This window comes from Heterocephalus glaber, unplaced genomic scaffold, assembly GCF_053883595.1.
Source record: "Heterocephalus glaber isolate CG9 unplaced genomic scaffold, H.glaber_assembly_v1.0 deba00001004, whole genome shotgun sequence".
Taxonomy (NCBI): Eukaryota; Metazoa; Chordata; class Mammalia; order Rodentia; family Bathyergidae; genus Heterocephalus; species Heterocephalus glaber.
Window position 1 is genome coordinate 4847933 of NW_028258179.1, and position 21463 is coordinate 4869395.

General features: G+C 56.4%; 2 protein-coding genes across 5 annotated transcripts in view; one reads left to right on the forward strand and one right to left on the reverse strand.

Moving 5' to 3' along the window:
• Cops7b (COP9 signalosome subunit 7B) overlaps positions 1-21463 on the forward strand; it is a 157378-nt gene that overhangs the window by 81193 nt on the left and 54722 nt on the right. The gene's annotated exons all lie outside the window — the stretch shown is intronic.
• Nppc (natriuretic peptide C) lies at positions 14768-15568 on the reverse strand. Its single transcript, XM_004868058.4, has 2 exons — positions 15436-15568; positions 14768-15058 (listed from the first exon to the last, which is right to left on the reverse strand). Exons 1-2 carry the CDS (start codon positions 15523-15525, stop codon positions 14768-14770), a joined length of 381 nt encoding a protein of 126 aa, XP_004868115.1. The 5' UTR covers positions 15526-15568.

The window sequence follows — 21463 nt, forward strand, 5'->3', positions numbered from 1 at the left end:
GGTCAACTGCATCCACCCTGCAGGATTACGAGTTGCTCAGCTAATACTGATCCAATAGGGAAGCGAAGCTTGTAGCAAGGGTACAGCTGGCTTCAGCTTACCTCCAGTTTCCAATGGTAGAAGGGACAAAGGCACCGTGGAAGGGAGGGGAGCGTGGCCCGGGTGTGCTGGGCACCCAGCGATGCGTCTGACGCCTTCCTGGGCCCAGAGGGTGCTGATTGCAGTGCCATCTCAAGCTGCCGTTGATCTCCAGGAGGCTCCCTGGCTCTCTTCCAGTTCACCTGCAGATCTGGTTTTGAGGCATCTTTTTGATCCCTGACAGCCTATTAATTTCTATCTAAGGTGGCCATCTACAGTAACAGCTTGAGCGAGGAGTGACAGCCGGGCCCAGGCTGAGGGGTGGGGAGTGCACTGTCAACAGAGAGCACGCGGGTGTGGATCTCTAGTGCTGTGGAGAATTCAAATTCCAGCTCCCTGAAGCTCTCACCTTCCTTACTGCTGGAGTCACCAAACAGGCCCTGAATGCTGCACACGTTTTTCCTGCAGCTCTGCAGGTTGAGTTCCAGTGTGACTGTCCTTGTGCAGGGACATCCTGTCCTGGAGTCGCTGGGGGAGAGCATGTTCTCCACTTCCCCCCAGGCACCCGAGTTTCCTTTCTCCTCTGTCCAAAGTCAAGGCCAGCATGCTGCCGGTCTGTGCCCTTCTGTGTGTCACCTCGCCCGGCAGGCTTAGGGACCTGGGGGACGGCACATGGTCTGCCAGACTCACCGTACCACATTTCTGATCCACCTTTGCCCTGTGAGGTGGTAGATGCCAGGTCAGGATCAGGACATGGACTTCTCTGGGGAGACATACTCCATCTCCACACGAGGTCAGCCTGCTGAGCAAAGCTGGCCACAGTCTGGGGCTGTTCTAACCTGCCAGGGCACTGGGGACCCAGAGGTTGACGGTGCCACTCTATGACTTCCGGAGCCTGTGGTTCTCCAGGACCCAGAGACAGGCGAGGCCAATCTGGCATGAGGCCCAGCCAGGCTTGAAGGGAGAATATGGGTTCCGGGGACAGCCAAGGGAACAGGTACTCAGGCAGGCTCAGCCCCTGCTCAGGGCACAAGGAGGTTGTCTCGGGAGTCACTGAGCCACAGCAAGGTGGATGTGGATGAGAACCTCGTGCATGGGAGGCCTGGGCGGGGCGCGGTGAGCAGGGCCCAAGGCAGGGCTGCCAGGCATAGACATGGTCCCACCTTTGTGTCAGGGGAGGATGTGAATGCCCAAGACTGGGTAATTTATGAAAAGCAGAAATTTGTGGTACTTTATGAAGGCCTGGGTTCTCCTCCCGTGCAGCCAGTGGAAGCTGTGTCTCATTTGTGGCCCAGAGACCTGGCCATCAGTAGACAAGCAGGGCCAGGACTGGCCCCAGGCCACTGTTCTCCCCCAAGAGCCCTTGGAGCATCGCCGGGGAAGCTGAGAACAAGGGCCTGGGGATGGGAGAGATGCTGGAGTCCCCACAGCAGAGGGCAGGTGGCTTCTCAGGGGCCAGGCCCTTGTTTGGGAGCCTCGCAATCCTGCCTCCCATGGAAGGCTGTGGGAAGGACAGAACAGTGCTGTCGAGCTGCCCAGGGCATCTTCATGGACATGGGCCATGCCTGCCTGTTAGGAACAGCACGAAGCTGGGAGTGAGGCGCACTCCTGTAATCCCGGTCCTGGGGAGGCTGAGGCAGGAGGATTTTGAGTTTGAGGCCCAGTCTGGGATTTAACAAAATCCTGTCTCAAGGTAAAATTAGGAAAAGGCTGAAGGCTGGGAATGGAGAGAGAGAGAGAGAGAGAGAGAGAGAGAGAGAGAGAGAGAGAGAGAGAGAGAGAGAGACAGAGAGAGACAGACAGAGAGACAGAGAGAGACAGAGAGACAGATTATAGCGATTTTCCCAGAGTGATGTAATTTGTGTGAATTGTTTTGCTTTAAAAAAACTTAAAACTATATTGCAAACATTTAACAGATTGAAAACCAACCAAAAAAAAAATCACCCATAAGCCACCGTTGAGATGCAGAAAAATGCTCGTTTTCATTAATTTCCCAGCGTGTAATCCAGTACCATGACAGAGGCAGGTGCTAGCTACATTGCCTAAACCGGCGATTCTCAAAGTGTAGTTGCAGGAAAGGCAGAAGCAGGGACCCCTGGAAACTTGCGGAGATGTGTATTTTCAGGCCCGCTCAGACTTTCCAGTATAGAAGCTGGGACTGGGTGTTGGCGAGTGTGTTTTACAGGTCTTCTGAACGCGCTCTGAGAGAACCTGGCTCAACCTCTGCAGTTTCACGCAGTTCTGCAATCTCACCACGAGAGGGCACCAGAGGGCTGTGGTTTTCGCCTCAGTCGCCCGCTTTTGCTTCTCTAGGGCCTTGCTAGGCACGGTGCAAATGTAAAGAAACGATGACTGCAGATGTTTCGCGAATTAATGGGTAACTTTAAATGCTACCGAGTTTGGACCAAATTCTACTGTCATTCTAGTTCCTGCTTTGCGTGACTGCAGGCCCAGTGTGTCTCGGTGGTGGCAGAACGTGTTTGACAGTGCTTGTTTTGTTTGAAACATCCAGGAATGTAAAGGCAGTGGGGTCCGAAGCAGGTGTCTCCTGGTAAATGGCGATTTCTGTAAAAGGCCCGAGACAGCTGTGGCCTCTCCTGACTCCCTGCCGCCCGGGCTGCCAGCCTGGTTCAGGCTCCTTCCCCCCTCCCTCCAGCACTTCTCTTTTTTGTAATTTCAAGTGCACTTACAGAGGCACAATTTACGTATAATAAGTGTACCATCAGAAGAGTTTGGTGAGTGTAAATTCGATGAAATTTGACGAATGTAACCACCACTCCACTGATTTTTTCTTTATCATATATCACCTTTATTATGCTTAGTTTACATTTCTTTGTTTTTTTGAGGTAAGGTTTTACTATGTAGTTCAAGCTGGCCTTGAACTCACTATGTAGCCCAGACTGACCTTGAACCTCACAGTGATCCTCCTGCCTCAGCTTCCCAATTAAAACCACACCTGGTTTTAATTTATAATTAGTTTTTGCCATTATAGTCAAGCTTAGTCAGAGAAATAAGCCAGAGTTATAATGGCAGGAGAAGGTAAATACTCTCTCACATGGCATTCAAGACTAAGTATTTTCCAGACATCATTTGAGAAGCCAATGATATACAAAGAAATATTGGTCAAACCATAATCAAACAATGAATCAGATACCTGTGAGCCTTTCCTCTTGCAGTGAATACTGGATTGGGTGCTTAATGATGAGTATCATGACTCCATAAAATTTTAAAATACTACCTTAAGACATAACATTATTCACAGAGTTCTTGGCCTAGTCATATTTCAAAGGTTCTGATGCTGAGAAATTTGAGGGCCTTTCGAGTCCTCTGGGCTTCTGTGCACTCTTGGGTGTTGTCCAGCCAGGCAGGCAGGAACAACCGTTTCAGTCCCAGGACCTGGCCAGGACACGGCCACCACCATCTGTGCCAGAAGCAGTGGGACACCCGAGGACAGGTGAGAAGGGCACAGGTTTGAGCTGCAGGTGAGACTGAGATTAAGAAATGAAGCTTGTTGGGCTGGGGATTTAGCTCAGTGATTTTGCCGCCTGCTGCACAGCACAAGGACCCGAGTTTGATCCCTGGTACCAAAAAAAAAAAAAGGAAAGAAATGAAGCTTGGGGCCGGGGTTTAGCTCAGTGGCACAGCACCTGCCTCGAAAGCACAAGGTCTTGAGTTTGATTCTCAGTACCAGGAAAAAAAAAAAGAAATGAAGCCAGGTATGGATGGTGACTCCGCGCTCCTCCCTCCTGGCTTAGGGCACTGTGTTTGGCCACCGAGTCAGCACCCAGGTGCCGACTCTGCCCTCAGCATGCCAGCCAGCTGCTTTTGGAGGCACCCTGGGGTCCCTGAGAGCTTCCCATGGAAGGACAGGGAGTGGAGTGCTGGGAGCTCCACTTCCTGCTGCTTCTGGACACTGACTTTCTCCTTCGCAGCCCTACGTTCCCATCTGTGAGAACAGCTCAGACTCATGGTTGGCAGGAACCGGGGAGACTGCAGGGACCTGACCCGCCAGGCCGCCCTGCCTGTCGCAGAGCCTGTGGGATTTTACACAGTGCCGGGGAAGGGAGAGGCTTGTGCTGAGAGCTGACTGAAAGTCCTGTGTTATTTCCTCCTTTGTAACCACTGTGCTGTGACTCCGCTGTAAATGCAACAGTTTGTTCATTTGGCAAACGTCTGTTGAACATTGAATGTGTTCTGGGACCTAGGAGCTGGACACTGGCGGTGAGCAGAATAAAACCCCGTGGGCTCTCTGTCCTAGTGGGACAGGCGAGACACCTGAGAAGCCTGAAGCAGAGCCAGGGAAGGGCAAGCAGGGTGCCTGGCAGGAACTTGGGAAGGTTTTGCAGATAATGAGGCCGGGGAGGCAGCTCAGGGATGGCACTTGAGCAGATCAGAATGAAATATGTAGCTGCATTCATCTGCGCTCTGTTGCTACAAGGAAATACTTGGGGTGGGCACTTTATAGAGAAAAGAGGTTGATGTGGCTCATGGTTTGGAGGCTTGAACCCCAAGATTGGGTGGCCCCTGCTGTTCAGCCTCTGGCTGTGTGTGGTGGGTGTGAGGCTGTGCCACAGCCTAGTGGAGAAGCAGCAAGGGAACAGGCTTCATACAAAGGGGTCGAGTGCAAGGGGTACGTCGCTCTTTAACAACCCACCATCTCCAGAACAAAGTTACTTTGAGAGACCAGCGCTAATCTCTCCTGAGGGTGACAGCCGTGACCTAACCACCTCCCATTTCTTCTTTGTTTCCCCCATTACTTCTTCAATTTTTGTTTGTTTTGTTATGTTTGGGACAGGGTCTTGCTATGTAGTCCAGGCTGGCCTCAAACTCAGAGTGATCCTCCGGCCTCAGCCTCCTGAGTGCTGCACCACCCACCACACCTGGCTACCATTCACTGCTTAAGGCTTCCGTCGCCTCTCACACTGCCATGCTGGGAACCTGGGAACGCAGCCTCCGAGGCTCGGGGCTCGGTCCACACCTGCACCATGGCAGCAGGCAGATGGACGTGTCGTGTGAGGTGGGAGCAGCGTGTAGGGCGGGGAACCAGCCACGCCCTGGGCCTGTGTGTGCAGAGGGTGGTGAGACTGGGCAGTGGGCAGCTGCCAGGGTGACCAGAGGAGCGGGGCCGTGATCAGGGTGGGCAGGTGACAGCTCTGGCTTCCAAGGCGGGCGATGGGAGCTCCTGAGTTACAGCAGCGGCTTTGGCTCTCTGAGTCAGTCTCTGCCGCTGTGGAGAGTGAAAAGCTGGAAAGGCTGCAGCTTCCACTCCTGCTCCATTCCTTGCCCTTTGCAGAGGAGCCACGGGTGTCTCATGTCCTCTTGCCATGGGTTCGAGGTAACAGTGCCCACAGAAGGCTTCTAGGGCACACACCCACCGCAGTCCCCCTAGTGCGGTGGGACCCACTGTATAGGCGATGAGCTGCAGCCCAGTGGGCCGGCTTCTGTGTCACTACATACATCCCAACAGGTTTGTCTTGAGGCACAGGGTGAGAGAGGGTCCCCTCACAGCAGAAATCCACAGACCAGGGACATGGCCATGACCACTGGACACCACGTGCTGGGGAAACAGCTTTGCAGGACTGGAAAGAAGTCTTAAACTGGGTGTGGTACCTCCCACACCCCGCAGGCTGAGGCAGGAGGAGGCCATGAGTTTGAGGCCAGCCTGGGCTACACAGTGAGTTCAAGGCCAGCCTGGATTGTGTCATGAGACCCTGTCTCAAACAAACAAGAAACAAAAAACAGCACGAAAACCAAGAAGAACATGGAAGGGCCTTTGGGGCCAGTGGTGTTGGCATGTTTTGCGTCCCTTTAGTGGAAGTGTGCTCAGCTGTGCTCCCGGAGACCCCACAAGGGCCGGGGAGGCCGAGGAAGAAGCAAGCGGGCTGCACGCTCTGTCTCTCTCCTGGGTAAACCCAGGGTTACTGTTTGTGATTTTAATTTGGATAATAATTTAAATGTGGGTTTAATAATTTTTATGGAAAACTTTAAAGAACTGCTAGCAGAATTAAAAACAGGATGTGTACTTTCCAAATCACTGCAGAAGATAAAAGCAAGCACGACGGTCCACAGGAAAAGAAAGTCAAGTATAAAGGAACAAAGAAATTACAGAAAAGAACCTTAGATGCAGGTACTCAAGAATGTATTCAGATGAAGAAACCAGGCCACAAATGAGCAATCATGACAATAAACATGAACGATCTAGTTGTCAGTGGAAAGCAAAACTGCTTATTACATACCTTTTAAGCTAATATTTTATTTTATTTATTTATTTATTTTTTGCTGCTGGGGATTGAACTTGGGTCCTTGCGCTCGAGAGGCAGGCAGCAGAACCACTGAGCTAAATCCCTGGCCCAAAGCTAATATTTTAGTAATACATCTAAGTTCTTATTTAATTTTATTTTATCTTATTTTATATTTTTTGGTTTTTTGGTTTTCTTGCTATGTAGCCTGGCCTGGCCTTGAACTCATGGTGATCCTCCTGCCTCAGCTTCCCTAGTGCTGGGATTATAGGTGCGCCACCACGCCCTATTTATATCTAATTTTTAAAAAAACACAAAGGGCCAGGGATTTAGCTCAGTGGTTCTGGTGCCTGCCTTGCAAGCGCAAGGTCCCGAGTTTGATCCCCGGTACCAAAAAAAAACAAAAAAAAACCCACAAAAAGGAGAATCAAAGCTTGGGCAAAGCAGTAATGTTAATGTTCATTGGATAAAATCAAATTTCCCAAGAAGTGTGTGGCACAAAAGAAGCAAACACTGTCGGTGGTAGCAGTGCCTTGTGTGCCTGAGTGCTAGGCCTCCTCCATTTCCAGGCCCCCGAGGCCTGCACTTGCTCACTGTCAGGGCAGAGCGGGGTGACTTGTTTTGGCGATTGGCCGTGAGCATGAGAGTCAGGTGTCTCCTCCTCTGAGCAGAACCCTGGCTGCCCTTGAGGCCGCCGCTGTCTGGTCTCTGCCCGGGGCATGAGGAAGTCTGCGCGCTTTGTGGGACGCACTGTCCCCAGGGCTCCTGTGTGACAGGCCTGGGCCCAGGCTGGTGCTATCAGGGGTGGAGGAAACTTTATGAGGAGGGGCCAGGCAAGAGGACTTTGGGGCCCTGGGGATGACTGTGGGGCTCCCCGGCCCTCTGTGGGTCACTCCTGCCATGATGCGTTGCCTGCCCCAGGCCCCAAGTGACGATGCCACCTGGTCATGTACGGAACCTCCAAGGCTATGAGCCTGAACACACCTTTCCTCTTCACACAGAGGACCTCAGGCATTTTGTCACAGTGACAGGAAACTGCCTGACACAGTGTCACTGCTCTGTCACAGGGCATCCACGGCAGATCTCCTGGAATGGCCTAGATCTAAATATCCCTCAGAATTCTACAAGTGTGGAAGGTGACAGGTCCATGAGGCCATGGATCAACCTACCGATGAGCTATTAGGAGCTGGGGCCTGATCAGGAGAAAGGGGTCACTGGGGCACAATGCCAGTGCCTCTCCCTCCCCAGCTCCACCCTCCTCCCTGCTTCCGGGCCGCCATGCTGTAAGCAGCTCTGTTCTGCCAGGCCGTTCCTGCTCAGAGCCAGGCAGCTTTGGACAGAACCTTCCAAAAGCCATGAGCCAAAATATACCTCTTCTCCTTTGAGTCGTGGGTGTTGTGTTGGGCATTTTATCGTGATGAGGAGAAAGTGACCAAGACACTTTCTATGAGCAAGAAACAAGTCTTTGGCATTTTAAGCCCCTGAGATTTGGGGACTGTTTGCTACTTAAGCATAACTCCTCATGGCCTGCCTAGTACATCTTTAAACCTGAACCCTAACATACCGAATAAACAACAATTAAACTACAAGAAGGACAAATAGAAAAAGTCAGTGTACTTTTCAACGTCCTCAGCCCTCAGTGAATCAAAAATAGAATATGTGGATGTGGTAATATAAAAAGTAAGGGGATTAAATATTTTCAGAATTTTAAACCATGTAAACAGGCATTCATCTTTTTAAAATTTTTTACTTTAGTGCATGTTTTCAGTACACAACGATTACATTCGTGGTGGGAAGTTGGTGCACAAATGTGACACACAACACATATTAATTCTTCCACGTCCCCTTCTCCCTCCCCTTCTCTCTCTACCTTGAGGCATTCATCTCATTTTCCAAGTATCCATGCGTCATTTACACAATTCATGAAAACATAGGAATTGATGATTTAATAAAGCAGAAGGTATGCAAGCACTGACCTCAAGCTTAAAAATACTGGAGTCAATAATATGAATTCGGCCAAAATTAAATTGCACTCGAAGGGGAAAAAAATCAAGACTATTGTAGATAAAATAAGAATTTGAGGAATGCTATAGACCAAACCTTCAGGATGTGGACAGGGCCAGGCTCAGGCATGAGTGTTCAGTTATGCATTTAGAGAATACAGGAAAGTGTGACAGAAACCAGTATAAATAACATTCGAAGCAATTAGTATTCAGAAAGTAAATTGATTAGAAGATAAGTTATTAGAATTAAGAGCTTATATACTAGTATCTTGAAAAAAATGTAAAGTCACTGAAACGGTTGACCTTTTTACAAATCTGACACTTGAGGGCCCGTGTCGCCCGGAGGGGCAACTGCTGTTTTATCTGTGTGACCCGTGTGTGATCCCCACGACAGGGAGGCTGTGCTGTCGCCCCCCGGATCTGCCACCATTCCGAAGGAGGGGACTGCAGGTCACAGGCCCAGGGAAGCTCCACAGTGGGAAGGCCACAGGAGGTCCACGGAACCGCCGAGACCAGGCCAGAGAGGCAGATGGGGAAAACTTACAAAGATAAATCCATGGGAGCTCAAAGGGCACACAGAGGCGGAAGGAATAGCGCCAGGAGCTGAGGTTGAATCATGGGCGCGGAAGCAAAATGCAGCCCTGGAGCAAGACAAGGAGGCGACCATGGTGGGGCAGGGCAGGTGCTCCATGGCCGCATGGTGGCATCCGGCAGTCGCAGTCGAAGTCGGCCACCAGGGCAGGGACACTGCTGATTTGTCCCTCACCAGGGTGGGGAGGGTGCAGGCGGAGGACAAGCGAGTGAGGCCCTCACTTCTGATCTGCTCACCCCGTGCCCTGGTGACCAGGCCCACCCTGGGCCCAGGCCCCGTCTCTCGGGGGGGAAGCGGAACCTTCCTAGCTTGCTGGCGATTTGTTACCTTTCTCGGTCACGTGTCTCCACAGCCCACGTCCCCTCTCCCCCACCACCCGCGTCTGGGAGCCCACGCCAATCCGAGCTCAGCAGGCGCTGGAGGGGCAGCGGGCATCCCTCCTTCATCCCGCCCCTCTCTGCCCCTTCGCTGCCCCTGCCGGAGGGCCCTTCTTCTCAGCGGCCCCCGCCGTGCGAATGTTCCCTTCCTTGAATCATCTTTGTGTTTGCCAACGGGATTGCACTCCACTTACATGTTGATTGAACCCAAGGCCTTTGCACTGAGCTGCAACCCTGCCCCTTTTTTCTTTTTCATTTGATACGGGGTCTTGCTCAGTTGCTCAGGGTGGGCTGCAATCTGGAGCCCTCTTGCCTCGGCCTCCCAGAATGCTGTGGGATCACAGGCCTGCACCCCAGGCCTGCTTCTAACGATACAGTGAGGCCCACCCGGCCCAGAGGACCAGGACTCCAGCCAGCCCTCTCACTGGGCCAAGTCTCCTGCAGGTCCTGGCTGTTGTCACCTGCCATGGGACAGAAGCTGCACGGGCTTCAGGCAACTTGAGAGGGGACACACAAGGCAGGAAGGAGGCCCGACCCGAGCACTCTTGGTTTGGGGAGTCCGTGGGGTTTGCACACATTTCTGGTTGCTCCAGTGCCTGGCGGGTCAGTCCTCACCAGCTTTCCAGCAGAGCTCCCTGGCTGGGATGACACAGGAGTCCGGGCTCCAGATGTGGCTGTAAGAGGAGGCCTGGCTGCCTCTCACCTCCTGAGCGGCCTGCGAGGACAACACTCGTGGTTTAGGCCAAGGGCCCTGGGTTCCTGGCAGCGTGGACGCTGTTCGCTGGGGAGACCCTGTGGTATCCAGTGGTGCCCCCAGCACCTGGGACTTGCAACCCTCCTGCCTCTGGGCTCCTGGAAGAAGCACCCGCCTCCTCAGCAGCACAGCCCACAGCTTCTGTGTGGGGCTTTCCTGGCTCCGCTTGGAGGGGTGCAGAGCTCATGGAGCCAAGGCACTGGCGAGCACTGGGGGTGACAGCTGTCACCCTGGCCAGCACAGGGACCAGGTCTCCAGGTGCAGGGTGGAGTGAGATGAAATGAGAGAGCCATGCCCTAGGCCTGGTGGGCTGGCCCAAGGAGGGGATGGAAATGGGGACTGGTGGGCAGGTGCCAGCCCTCCTGGGTGGGGCATCTCCCTGAGAACCTGCTGCTTGGGGACCAGGGGGACCCAGCTGGGATGGGGGCAGAGGACCCAGCGCTGCCCGCCACCTCCCCAGCAACAGTTCTTCTGGAACTATTTTTTTATTTTTTTGTACCAGGGATCGAACTTGGGACCTTATGCTTGTGAGGCAGGTAGCAGAAGAGATGATCTTTGAATTATGTAAAGGTTTCCTGCTGGTTTTCTGGAAGAGTTTCTAATTTAAATTATATACACATATTCTAAGTCTTTGTTCATAATTTCTCATTCAAGGCTCCACGGAGCTCAGGAACTCTGCTTGTTAGTAGCTTCAGCAGAGAGTAAAACCAGAGCCCCAGTTGCAAAGCAAATGGGAAATCTGAGGGTATCAGCTGCTGGGTGATGCCATGGTCATTCTCATTACCTCAGGGACGCTAGGTCCCAGGTGCTGGCAGATCTGTAGCAGGCCACTGCTGAGATGCCTGGGGTGCCAGCACCTGCAGGGACCCCGAAGCTTCTCCCCAGCAGAGGCCTCCATCTCTGGCGTCTTCCCCTAAGGACAGAGAGGACCCCACAGTGCTAAGTTCAAGTCCTCACAGCAGCTTCCCAGCCATCAGGTGCTGAGCAAGCTGGCCGGAATCTCTACATGGCTGTCCTGTCCCGGAGACTCAGCTTCAGCAGATCAGAGGGCATGGGCAGGCATCTGTGTTTATGCCAAGCTCCCCACTGGGACTTTGGTGCAAATAAAACTGGAATTGTGAAGCTGGCTGATAGACAGACTTGGAGGAAAAGGCCTCATCTTGACATTCTCCCTCTGCCTCAGACTAATTCCTAAAAAATAAGTACGAGCTAGGTTTGGAGGTGTATGCCTGTGGTTACAGCATTTGGGAGTCTGAGGCAGGAGGATCTCTGTGAAGATGGGCCAGCTTGGGCTACATAGTGAGCTCAAGGCCAGCCTGGAATACATAGCAAGACCCTTTCTTAATCAACCAACCAATCAACCAATCAAACGAGTAAATAAAGACAGTTTTCAAGATGTTCATGGAATGACATTTTTTTACATTTTTCGACTAGTTAGGACAAAAACATTACAATGATTGGCTTCTTTCATTTAGTTACATAAATAAAATTTTTATAAATATCTCTTTATAAACAATATAAATAGCTTTACAACATAAATACACTTATGCATGACATGAATTTACAAACAGCAATGTTTTACAGCTGGTTTTGTCAGTCTCTTAAAAACTGTCCCTTGTCATCAAGTTGGTGTAGGTGTGTGTTTCATGTATATAATATATATATATAATATATAACTTTTTATTTTTCATTTCCAAGAAAAAGACAAACAATAAAATCATACCCTCCCCTCCCCAAATAATAATAAAACAGCTGGTGTTGTGTATTCCCAGTACCAGGGGAAAAAAAAAAAGAAATGTGAAAGCCACATCAGATTGGAGGTGTTTCCAGATGCCGGCGGCCGGTGACCAAGGATGACCTCCGTGCAGAGCGACTCCCAGTCCTGAAACAGAGCACACAGCACACTCAGTTCGGGCCCTTGCCCTGTGGGGTGCTTCTAGAACCTTCCTCCCCTTCCTGTGCAGCATGAGACCTGTCCGTCTGCCTGGGCCCCACAGGCCCCCGACGAAGGCCTTCCTGGCAGGGGAAGAGCCCCTTTCCAGGCCGTGCCCTCTGCTGGCCTTGGCGCTGGTCACTCCAGCACAGGTAGAACCAAGATGTCGCCAGGCCTCTTCCTGCCCCTACCCAACTACGGCCAAGGCCTGGGCCAGCGCTGGAGAGGGCTGGTGATGCAAAGGGGGGGCACTCACACTATTTCTTATTTTTTGCTACAACACAAACCCTTACGGGGTTGCTTGCCTCTGATCTGTGTGTCTGGTGACCACGCAGGCACAGAAAATAGAGATGTCTAGGGACTCAGGGATTCTGACCTTGATCCCTGGGCGGCCCTGGGTAGTTTTGAGCATCGCTTTCCTCACCAGTAAAATGGGTAACAGCCACCTCCCAGGGCGGGTGTTGGGATGCAGGGCCCACGTGTTAACCCTTGGCAGTGACTGGGTCCTGGTCGCCACTCAGTGGGCAGCACTTCCTTCCCTCACTGGGGCCCCTGGGGAGCAGAGAGGCCTGGGCCAGCTGGGGATGGGCAGCCTGGCTGGCTTGGGGGTTTGGGAGGACCCGACAGTGGGAGGGCACTGCGCTCAGCCCCTGGCCTTGGAGCTGTGACCCAAGCAAGCAAGGTGCCCTCCTCCTTCCTGAAGGACAGCATGCACACAGGGACCCTGGGCCAGAATGGCTTGGTCAGTGCTCCCCATGGGCTTCTCTGGCTGACCCCGTGTTTAAACAGATGGTGGATGTCTGTGATGTGCCTGGGGCCTGGGGGCAAAGTGTTCATTGGGGTTCCAGCTGTGCCTAGTGTCTGTCATTAGCATTTTATAATCAAGACCTATAACTACCAGCGACAGTCATTATGGTGGCGCTGAGGCCAAGTCACCCCAAGTGGAGAAATGGACACAGCCTCGAAAGAGTTTCCATCTGTCTTTCTTTCAAGCCTAGGCCGCGCATCTTCATCCGGGAACTGGCCTGCTGTCCCCCTGGGGACAGGCACAGCGAGCAGAGGGGAAGCCTAAGGCTGTTGGCAGCGGTACTCATCCAAGCTGAGAGAACTTCCAGGGGTCTGGCGACCTCCCCGGTCAGAGGTCGAAGTCTTAGCATCTGGATTCCTCCTACCTGTATCTCAAGCCACTCACATGGGCACCTCCAGGGTAACACGCGGGCCCAAGAACGAGGCACCTTCGAGAAGTGTTTCAGCGCCAACCCAGAGAAGGTCCACTCACTTCTGTTTAGATTCTAAAATCTGAGCGTGGCGCTTGAATCACAAACTGAAAATGCTGTCTCAGTCTCCATCTCTTCACTGTTTTGAGACAGGAGTGAAGAGAGCAAAGGCACTGTACCGGTAGCTCTGAAGCCTGCCCCTAAGTGCCCATGCAAGGGAGGGTCAAGGTGACAGCCTCTGCAGAGCTGGGAGCAGCACACGGCCCCACCAAAGCTGGCTGCAAGTGGAGGAAACGGGGCGAGGAAACTCGGGCAGGCGGCAGGTGGCAGGGCTGCCAGGAGGAGGTGTGTGGCTCCCTCTGGGCACTGACAAACATTGCCAAAAGCCCCATTGGGGGTGGCACAGGTCACGCTTGCCTTAGGCCAGTGTCTGGCCCTGAGGTTGGCATGAGTTAATATGGGGACAGGAACAGGTCCAGAAACCACTGGTACCTCCTGCAAGACTGAGATGTAAAAAAGGCTTGGGCAATGCACTGGAGAGGGGCTCTTGGTTCCCCCACTGGGAGAAGGCTGTGGCCACTGACCAGCTTCCCTGCCTGGCTGCCAGCCCCGGGCAGGGGTCAGTGCGAGGAAGCAGCAGGGCCCAACCCTAATGACCTCCAGTGTCCATGTCAGACGTTATTCCATGCGGACCGGAAGGCTATGGGAATGTGGGGGGGGGGGGTTCTGACACAGCGAGCTGCCAGCAAGCGGTGCCTGGGAGGGCAAGGTCTCCACTCCTGCAGGAGGGTGAAGGGGCCCCGGCAGAAGCATCGAGCCCCAAGCACAGTTTGGACAGGGGCCAGGGTGGGTGAGAAATTCCACTTGGGACCTATTAAGTTTGAGATTGGGGCAGGAGGTTAGGTTTACAGTAGGCAGTTCGTTTCCCTGCCATGAAATCGGGTCACGAACACCAAGCTTTGCCCCGCAGCAGCATCAGCACCCTGGACAGACCAGTTTGCCCACAGCCAGTTTAGAGAAGGGCTGAGGATCAGGAGCCCCAGGCTGAAGGGCGTCTGGAGGCTGCCAGCTGAGCTACTCTGTGCTACGTGGGGCGGCCGTCTCCCCCTGAAGCTTGGCCTCCCTCCCGGACGCCCTGCCACAGTTTCCGTCAATCCCTCACTGGCCGTCGGGCCAAGGCTGCTAGCCCACCCATGGTGGTAGTGGGTGACCCCACAGGCCTGTTTCTGCTTCTCCGGAGGAAGCCAGATGGCTCATCCAGGCTGAGCCGTCCCTAACCTTGCCTAGTTTCCCTAACCACTTTGTCCTCCACTTCCTTCATCTGTAAAATGGGATGATAAATGGGTGGTGGGCAAAGCTTGGCACACACTCGATCTCATGCCAGGGTCGTCTGGCCCCACTCCGAAGGCCGGCTAGGCTGCGCACCGGTCCCGGGCCCACGCATTAGCGAGGAGCCGGCCCAGCCTAAGCGGGCAGGGTTCGGTTCAGTTCGGTTCCGCAGGGCACTGGAGCCTTGAGAGCGGGGCGCCCGGCGGCCGGGTCAGGAGTACTCACCGCCGCCAGGGGGCGCCACACTAACATCCCAGGCCGCTCATGGAGCCGATCCGGTCCAGCTTGAGGCCGAAACAGCCTTTGGACAAACCCTTCTTGTTGCCTCCTTTGTATTTGCGCGCGTTGGGGTGCTCGTGCAGAAGGCGGCCCCACGCCCCCCGTGACTTGGTGTCCACGCGCAGGTCCCGCAGTAGTCGTGACCGGTCGCCCTTGGGGTTGGCACCGCCACCCCCGGGGATCTTATCGCCCTTCTTCTGACCGCCGCCGGCAGCCTGGGGCTCGGCCAACTCCTCCCCCGGCGGAGTTCGCTGGCCCTGTCGGAGAAAGAGGGGCAGGTGAAGGGACCACGGCTGCAACGCGGGCGTTTCGCGGGCCCAGATGCCCCTGCCACCTGCGTCCTTGCCGAGCTCGGAGCGCGCGACTGCTCAGCGCGCATCCACCTGCCGTGGCTGCCCGCTCCTTCGGGGAGCCCCAGGCCTCCACTCCTTCGTCACTTGCCGAACTGGCCACACTGGACGGAGAGGCTGCACATGTGCAGAGGCCGGGGGACCCCCTGAGTCTGGGCTCCCAGGGCAATTCTCGGGGGACCCTGCTGCGTCCCTGCTCTCTCCGCTCGCCCCTGAGCGCAGCAGCCTCGCAGACCCAGGGCCCCCTCCCCTCGCCGGCCCAGCGTCCTCGCGACAGCACCCACCTTCGGTGGCGCCCCGGGCTTGGCTTCGGAGGGCCGGAGCGAGAGTAGTGTGAGTAGCAGGGCGCAGGCGAGCAGCTGGGAGAGGTGCATGGTGCCGCTGGGGCCGGCGGACGGGGAGCGGGCTGCAGGAGAGCGCGAGTCCCAGTGCTACGCGGCGCCAGCTGGGTGCGCTGTGAGCTCGCGGCTGCCCTCGCGTCTTTATAACCCAACCTGCCGCTGACGTCATCTCCCCGCCCACTCGGCGATCTGGGCCAATGGCATCGCGCGCGCGGGCACGCGGCCTCGCGGAGGGCCTGGAGGAAGCCGTGGGGGCTCCCCCGGCCCCCACCCCCATCCCAGCCCGGAGGACCCCGCGGCGCTGCGGGCTCCCTGGGGCTGCGCTCGGGGCTGCGCTCGGAGCTGCCCCGCGGCGCGTGCTCTCAAGCCGCAAGGCACAGCGCGCGGCAGCCCGCAAGCTCCGGTCCTCTCAGGGCAAGGTGCACCCGCGGGAGCCTCGCCACGCGCGCCCTACCCGGGAGGAGCGGCACCCTCGCTGCAGGTGCAGAGACCGGTTCAGGGAACCAAGCCACCCAAGTCACACAGCCAAAAAGTTGGCGCTGCCAGGAATCCACGCAGACCCGCCTTGTCGCCAAACTTCCCCGGCCCCGGCAGGCATGGGCTGGCACGGCGCCCTCGCGTGTTCTTGCTCTTCAGGGCGGGAGCAGACTTCCAGGCCGTTAGGCTGGAGACGCGGAGGAGGGGCAGGGGCCCGGCGGGGAGGCGCAGGAAGGCCAGGTGGCGCGGGCGGAGGGGCTGCAAGTCTTCCACACTCGGGAGCGCGAGCGTCCGGCCAGCCCGCCGCTGGAGCGCAGCGGGGTGGGGGTGCGCGAGTGTGGGCCGCGCAGACGGCGAGGGCCTGGGATCCGCAGTCGGTGTCCGAGCGCCAAGTCCGGTCTGACCCGGGGTGGCTTCGAGGGCCTGCAGCCTGGGCGGCGCTGCAGTGCCCCGGCCCGTGCCCAGCCTGGCCTCCGAGAGCCGTGACGAGGCCCCCTTCGCGGTCTGGGCTGTCGAGGGCCGCTCATCTCTGCCGCTCTCGACGTGCTTTCCTGGGCTTGGACGTCTGGGCACTTCCGCCTCCGTGGAGAGCCGGGGATCTTGGGGACAGAGCGAGGGGCAGGGATCTGTGGCCATTGCCGCCGCGCAGGACGGGGGTCGGGAGGAAAGGAACCGGCTGAGACCAGGCTCGGGGCAGCTCCCAGCGATGCAGGGGACCCGCGGGAGGCGGGGCTGGGATGGGCTTTCTCGGGGTAGCTGGGGTCTCCAGGAAGCCGGCGAACCAGGCGCTCGGGCTAGCTCTGGCAGCGGCCAGGTCCTGGAGCACAGGAAGAAGCTGGTGCCTCTGTCTTCTCTCCCGCCCTTCCCTCCTCCTTCTCACTCCTGCGCCCCAGTAGGAGACTCAGAGGGAGAGCTTGCGGGGCTTTTCCCTCAGGCAGTAATGCTGGAACGCGCTCTAGGTTTGGGACAGCAGATCCCAGCTCTGCAGGACCCCACCCCGCGCAGCACCCGGGATTGCCTTTCCTCCTCACGGGGACACCAGGGAGTGATAGCGACTCTTTCATCTGGGGGAGAGGAAGAGAAGGAAGAAGGTCGGACCTTCCGCCGGCTGTGGAAATTCCATCTCCTTTCTGCCTGCTGGACAGAAGGGTGGTGCCGTCCAAACTTCTTAGAGACCGGCTTTACCTTCACCAGTTTTAAGAGCCACGCAAACTGACTCTAGAGTCAGGCACTGGGGCGTCGTCCGGGGTACAGAGCGACGTCCTCTAAAAGCCCTCCAAGAAGGGGAGGTTAGGAGCTTCCGGTGCTCATGGCTACCTCCTCTGGACGTCTGGGGGCTGGTCCTTCCTGTTTTCGTGTCCCTAGACATGCTTGGTGATGGTTCCTTTCTGTCTGATTTTTATTTTTTATTTTTTTTTTGAGACAGAATCTCACTATGAAATCCAGAATGGCCTTGAACTCACTGTGTACCTATGCTGGCCTCAAACTTGTGGTGATCCACCTGCCTCAGCCTCCCGAGTGCTGGGGTACAGGCGTGTGCCAATTTGGGGCAGAGGAGGTCCTGGAAGTGTTAGGTGCGGCGTAAGGCGTCCCTGGTGGGCTGTGTGCAGCCTCACTCCACAGGTCCTGCGCCGGGCTGCGGGGATCTAGAGGGAGAGAGAGGAGAGGTCCCGGTTCCCTGGGAGCTCCCTACTGGCCTGTGTTTGTGACCCTTTTCTCCCTTTCCCTCCGGAAATCTGCTCCTTCTAGCCCTGACCCCAGAGGGCCTGGTGGGGACAGTTGACGCACTGGGTAGCTGAGGTGAGCATCCGGGACACTGTCCGGACTGCCCAGTGTTAAACTCTGCCTGACGGTAAAGGAGGGAGACAGGCCCCTGGGCCTTGGGCCTGGCAGCTCGGTAGTGAAGCCTGCCGTCCTCACATCCACTTGTAGCTGGGAGCACCCCTTCAGCTCCCTCAGGACCCACTGGAGAGGCCCAGCAGCCAAAGTGCCACCCCAAGAGACTCCTCTCCCAGCCCGGGCAAGCCAGGTGGGCTTCCTGGAGAGGGAAGTGTGCCAGGCTGGTGGGAGGCCCGGGAGGCCCGGGAGGGCCCAGCCCCCAGCCCCCAGCCCCCTCCAGCGGTGGGTGGCAACAGCGCCCCCTCCTGGCCCTGGGGGGCAGCGGCGGGTTCTCAGCCCCGCAGAGGAGGGAGGGCTGCTGGGCTGCCCATCTGCTTTCTCGGCAATTATTTCATCCCAGGGCTCCTTCCAGCTGCATAACTTCCCAGCGAGGACACGAACAGGCAATGAGCGGTTCCCGAGGAGGCCAGGCAGGGAAATTGCCGCGGGAGCCTAGCCAGGACCCATCTCTGCGCAGGGCCTTGGGTTTCAGCACCTGTAATTGGGAAAGGGCCGCCCTTGCCTCCTGGACGGGGGCGGGGGGACCTGGCGCAGGCAGCAGGAAGCAGCTGAGGCGGACAAGGGAAGGGAACGCACCGCACGTCCACACTCACAGGCGGGGGCCCAGGACCATTGGGTGGAGCAGGCCCTTGAGGGACAGAGGCCTGGCCAGGTCTCTGTGGCGTCTGCACCTACCAGCCTGGCCTTAGGAGAGAACTGGGAAAGGCAGAAATGCCGGGAGGGCTCACCCTCATGGTGCCAGGAGTCCTGACCCCAGGACTCCCCCACCTGACCCTTTCCCAGTGGCACTGCCATCACCTGCTCCAGATGGCCTGCATTCAGAGCTTAGCCCTCTTTTTTTCCCTTTCTTGTGGAAGAAGAGAAGACAGGTCCTCCACAGATAGGTTCTGGGGAGCAACTGCTCCCCATCTGGCTGTCAGCAGGCAGGTGAAGGGCAGGCATTGAAGCCAAGCCTGAGGAAGTGGGCTCAGAACCTCAACATCTGTCCGGAGCCTGTACTTGGCCCCTCGCAGAAGGAATCATGCAATGGGCTCGCCAGGTCCTGGGGTTGCCAGTCAGCTCCAGGGACCCCCGGTTCTGTGTGCTCTGCACATCTATCCCGAGAGCTGTGGCCACTCACTGCTCCCTGGTGAGGGGTCATCTTCTGAACTGAGGATGCCAGGAAGCAGCAGCAAGAGAGACACGACTTCGCAGATGCTGACGAGGGTTGGCAGGGGGCTTCACACAGGCGGAGAAGTGCTTCTAAGCCTGAAGTTCATAAATTATTTCAAAAACCATTATAGTGACCGTGAAGAGTCTCTGGGCCCGATGTGTGACATCACACAACAAACCTGCCCCCTGGGATTGCCCAGCAAGTTCCCTGGTGGCACAGCCTGGCCTTGACAGGGAGGAGTCCTTCCCCCCAGCTGCCCGCTGTCCGCTGTTCAGGGGACTCCTGCTTTGCCTAGTGGAGAAATCGTCGAGGGAGGAAGCCCTAGCTCAGAGTTGAGTAGGGTCTGGACTTCCTGCCAAGCAGCTGATCAGGGGTCTTGGTCTTCACAGAGGTGCTCTAGGGCAGACGCTGTGTGGTGCAGACCCGTGTCAGCAGATGTTGCTACCTGGCATCTCTCCCCAGTGGAGGAGCTGAAATCCCAAGTGCCCGCTTTCCCAGGGGTCCTTGCTGCCCACACTGGGGCAGGTGACCCGGTTGGCCCAGTCCCAAAGCATCAAGCCTGGCTTTCCAATCGAGTGCCACTGTCTCAGAGAGACCCTTAGCCCCTGAACGGTCCCCAGGGAGCCTGTGCCCTGGATGCCCGTCCTTGACCTGTCTCAGTTCACCCTTGGAACAGTGGGTCTGCCTGAGCCCCGCCCCAGCCCTGTACACAGGTGGGGACATCTGGGACCACCCTGGCTTCTCCCCTCAGTGATGGGTGGCAGGGCGAAGGGGACAATGCGTGGGGAGGCGAGCTTGGGGGACCAGGTGGTTCTGCTCCGGAAACAGCAAAGCGAATCCTGAGAATTGAGTCCAGGCTGACTGAGCAAGTGCTGTTGTCTTTAAAAATCATGTTTTAAATTATTTGATGGGGATGATTAAAGGTCTTGTGCTGCCTCTATAGAATTAGATACTTCCTGAGTTAGACAGTTCCTGGAGCCCTCGAGGAGGTGAAATGCGCGCACCATATGCTCATCCACATGACTGAACTAGGCAAATATTTCTAACTTCAGCACCTCTTACCCCATCAGATCCAAATGTGTTTCTCAGGGTGAGCAGGCTGAGCTCAGGCAGTCATCGAGGCCAGGGAGGAGCTCTCAGAAAACCCAGGGGCCAGTGGTGGCTGAGCTGCAGGAGGCCATGGGGGACCTCAGCCTGCGAGCAGAGCTGGGAGATGCGCCTCCTTCAGAGTCACTCCTTCCCATGACCCCTGGACCTGGCTCCAGCCCTCCAGCTGCCACTGTGTCTGTGTCCTTGGTTTCCTGTCTGCCTTAGGCTGCAGAGAGCAGGGTCTCACAGGGGCTGCGGAGCTAGGGTTGCTCCCCAAGAGCTTTGGGGGTAAAGCCCCTGAAGTAGGACGGGTGATCATTGAACTCGGTTTCTGGCTGGTAGGCTTGGCTAGGAATGGGAGGCTGGCAGGACCTTCTCCAGAGTGACAGGGGCTGAGGAGCCCTGAGGCTGTGCTCACCCTGAGGGAGGCCCTGGCAGCTTCAGCACTGAAGCCTTGCAGCCCCACGGCTCCCTGAGCATGTCACCATCACAGCCCTGACACCCCTAGGGCTGCCTTCTGTCCCCTATCTTTTCTCAGGTGACTCCTGGGTCTACCTCCAGAGCCTGGCTCCCCAAGTCTCAGCGAAAGCAGAGACCAAATACACAGCCCCCACAAGGGCTCCAAATCTGCCCTCAGCCAAGGCCAGGCGCTGCAGGCTGCCCAGTGAGTCATGGGACAGGGCCGGCTGCGCGGCCTCGGTCCCTGCGAGGACATCTGCTTGGAGCACAGCTGTCTGCACCCTGCGAGAGCCTCCCGTGGGAATGTATGCCGCTTGGCAGACAGCCGGACGCAGCTTCCGAGCCACTCGCGGCACTCAGAGTTCTGGGGCCTTTGTCAATCTGTCAGCAGCCTCGGCTCTGGGGCCTCACTGGACCTTCTTCCCATTCCTTCCTATTCGGTTTCTGGGAGGTCTGGGCAGGAAGGGGCCAGCTGGGTTGGGAGTGCTGTGGCCTGAGGAGTGGAGACTCCAGTGCTGTCAGGAAGGCAGCTCCCCCACTGGCCCACATGCATTAGAGGGTAGCCCTGTGTCTTCAAGGTCCAGGGCAGGGGCGAGAGGCTGGGAAAGGCGCTGCCCCTGGCAGTTATCTGACCCAGGGGGACTTGCCCAGCAGCGATGAGCTCATGGGCACAAGCACAGAGCCGAGTGGTGACAGGAAAGGCATGGCAAATGTTCACTGGGGGCCTGGAGGCTTGGCCTTTCACATGAGCTCATGAGAGAGGATGCTGTCCAGGCCTCGTCAGCCCGGAGCCCAGCAGCTGCTCCTGTGCCTCTGGGCCCTGCCCCAAAAACACCTCTGGCACTTGGAAGCCTCAGGCTGAGCCCAGGGAATCCGGCACTGAGCTGACCTGAG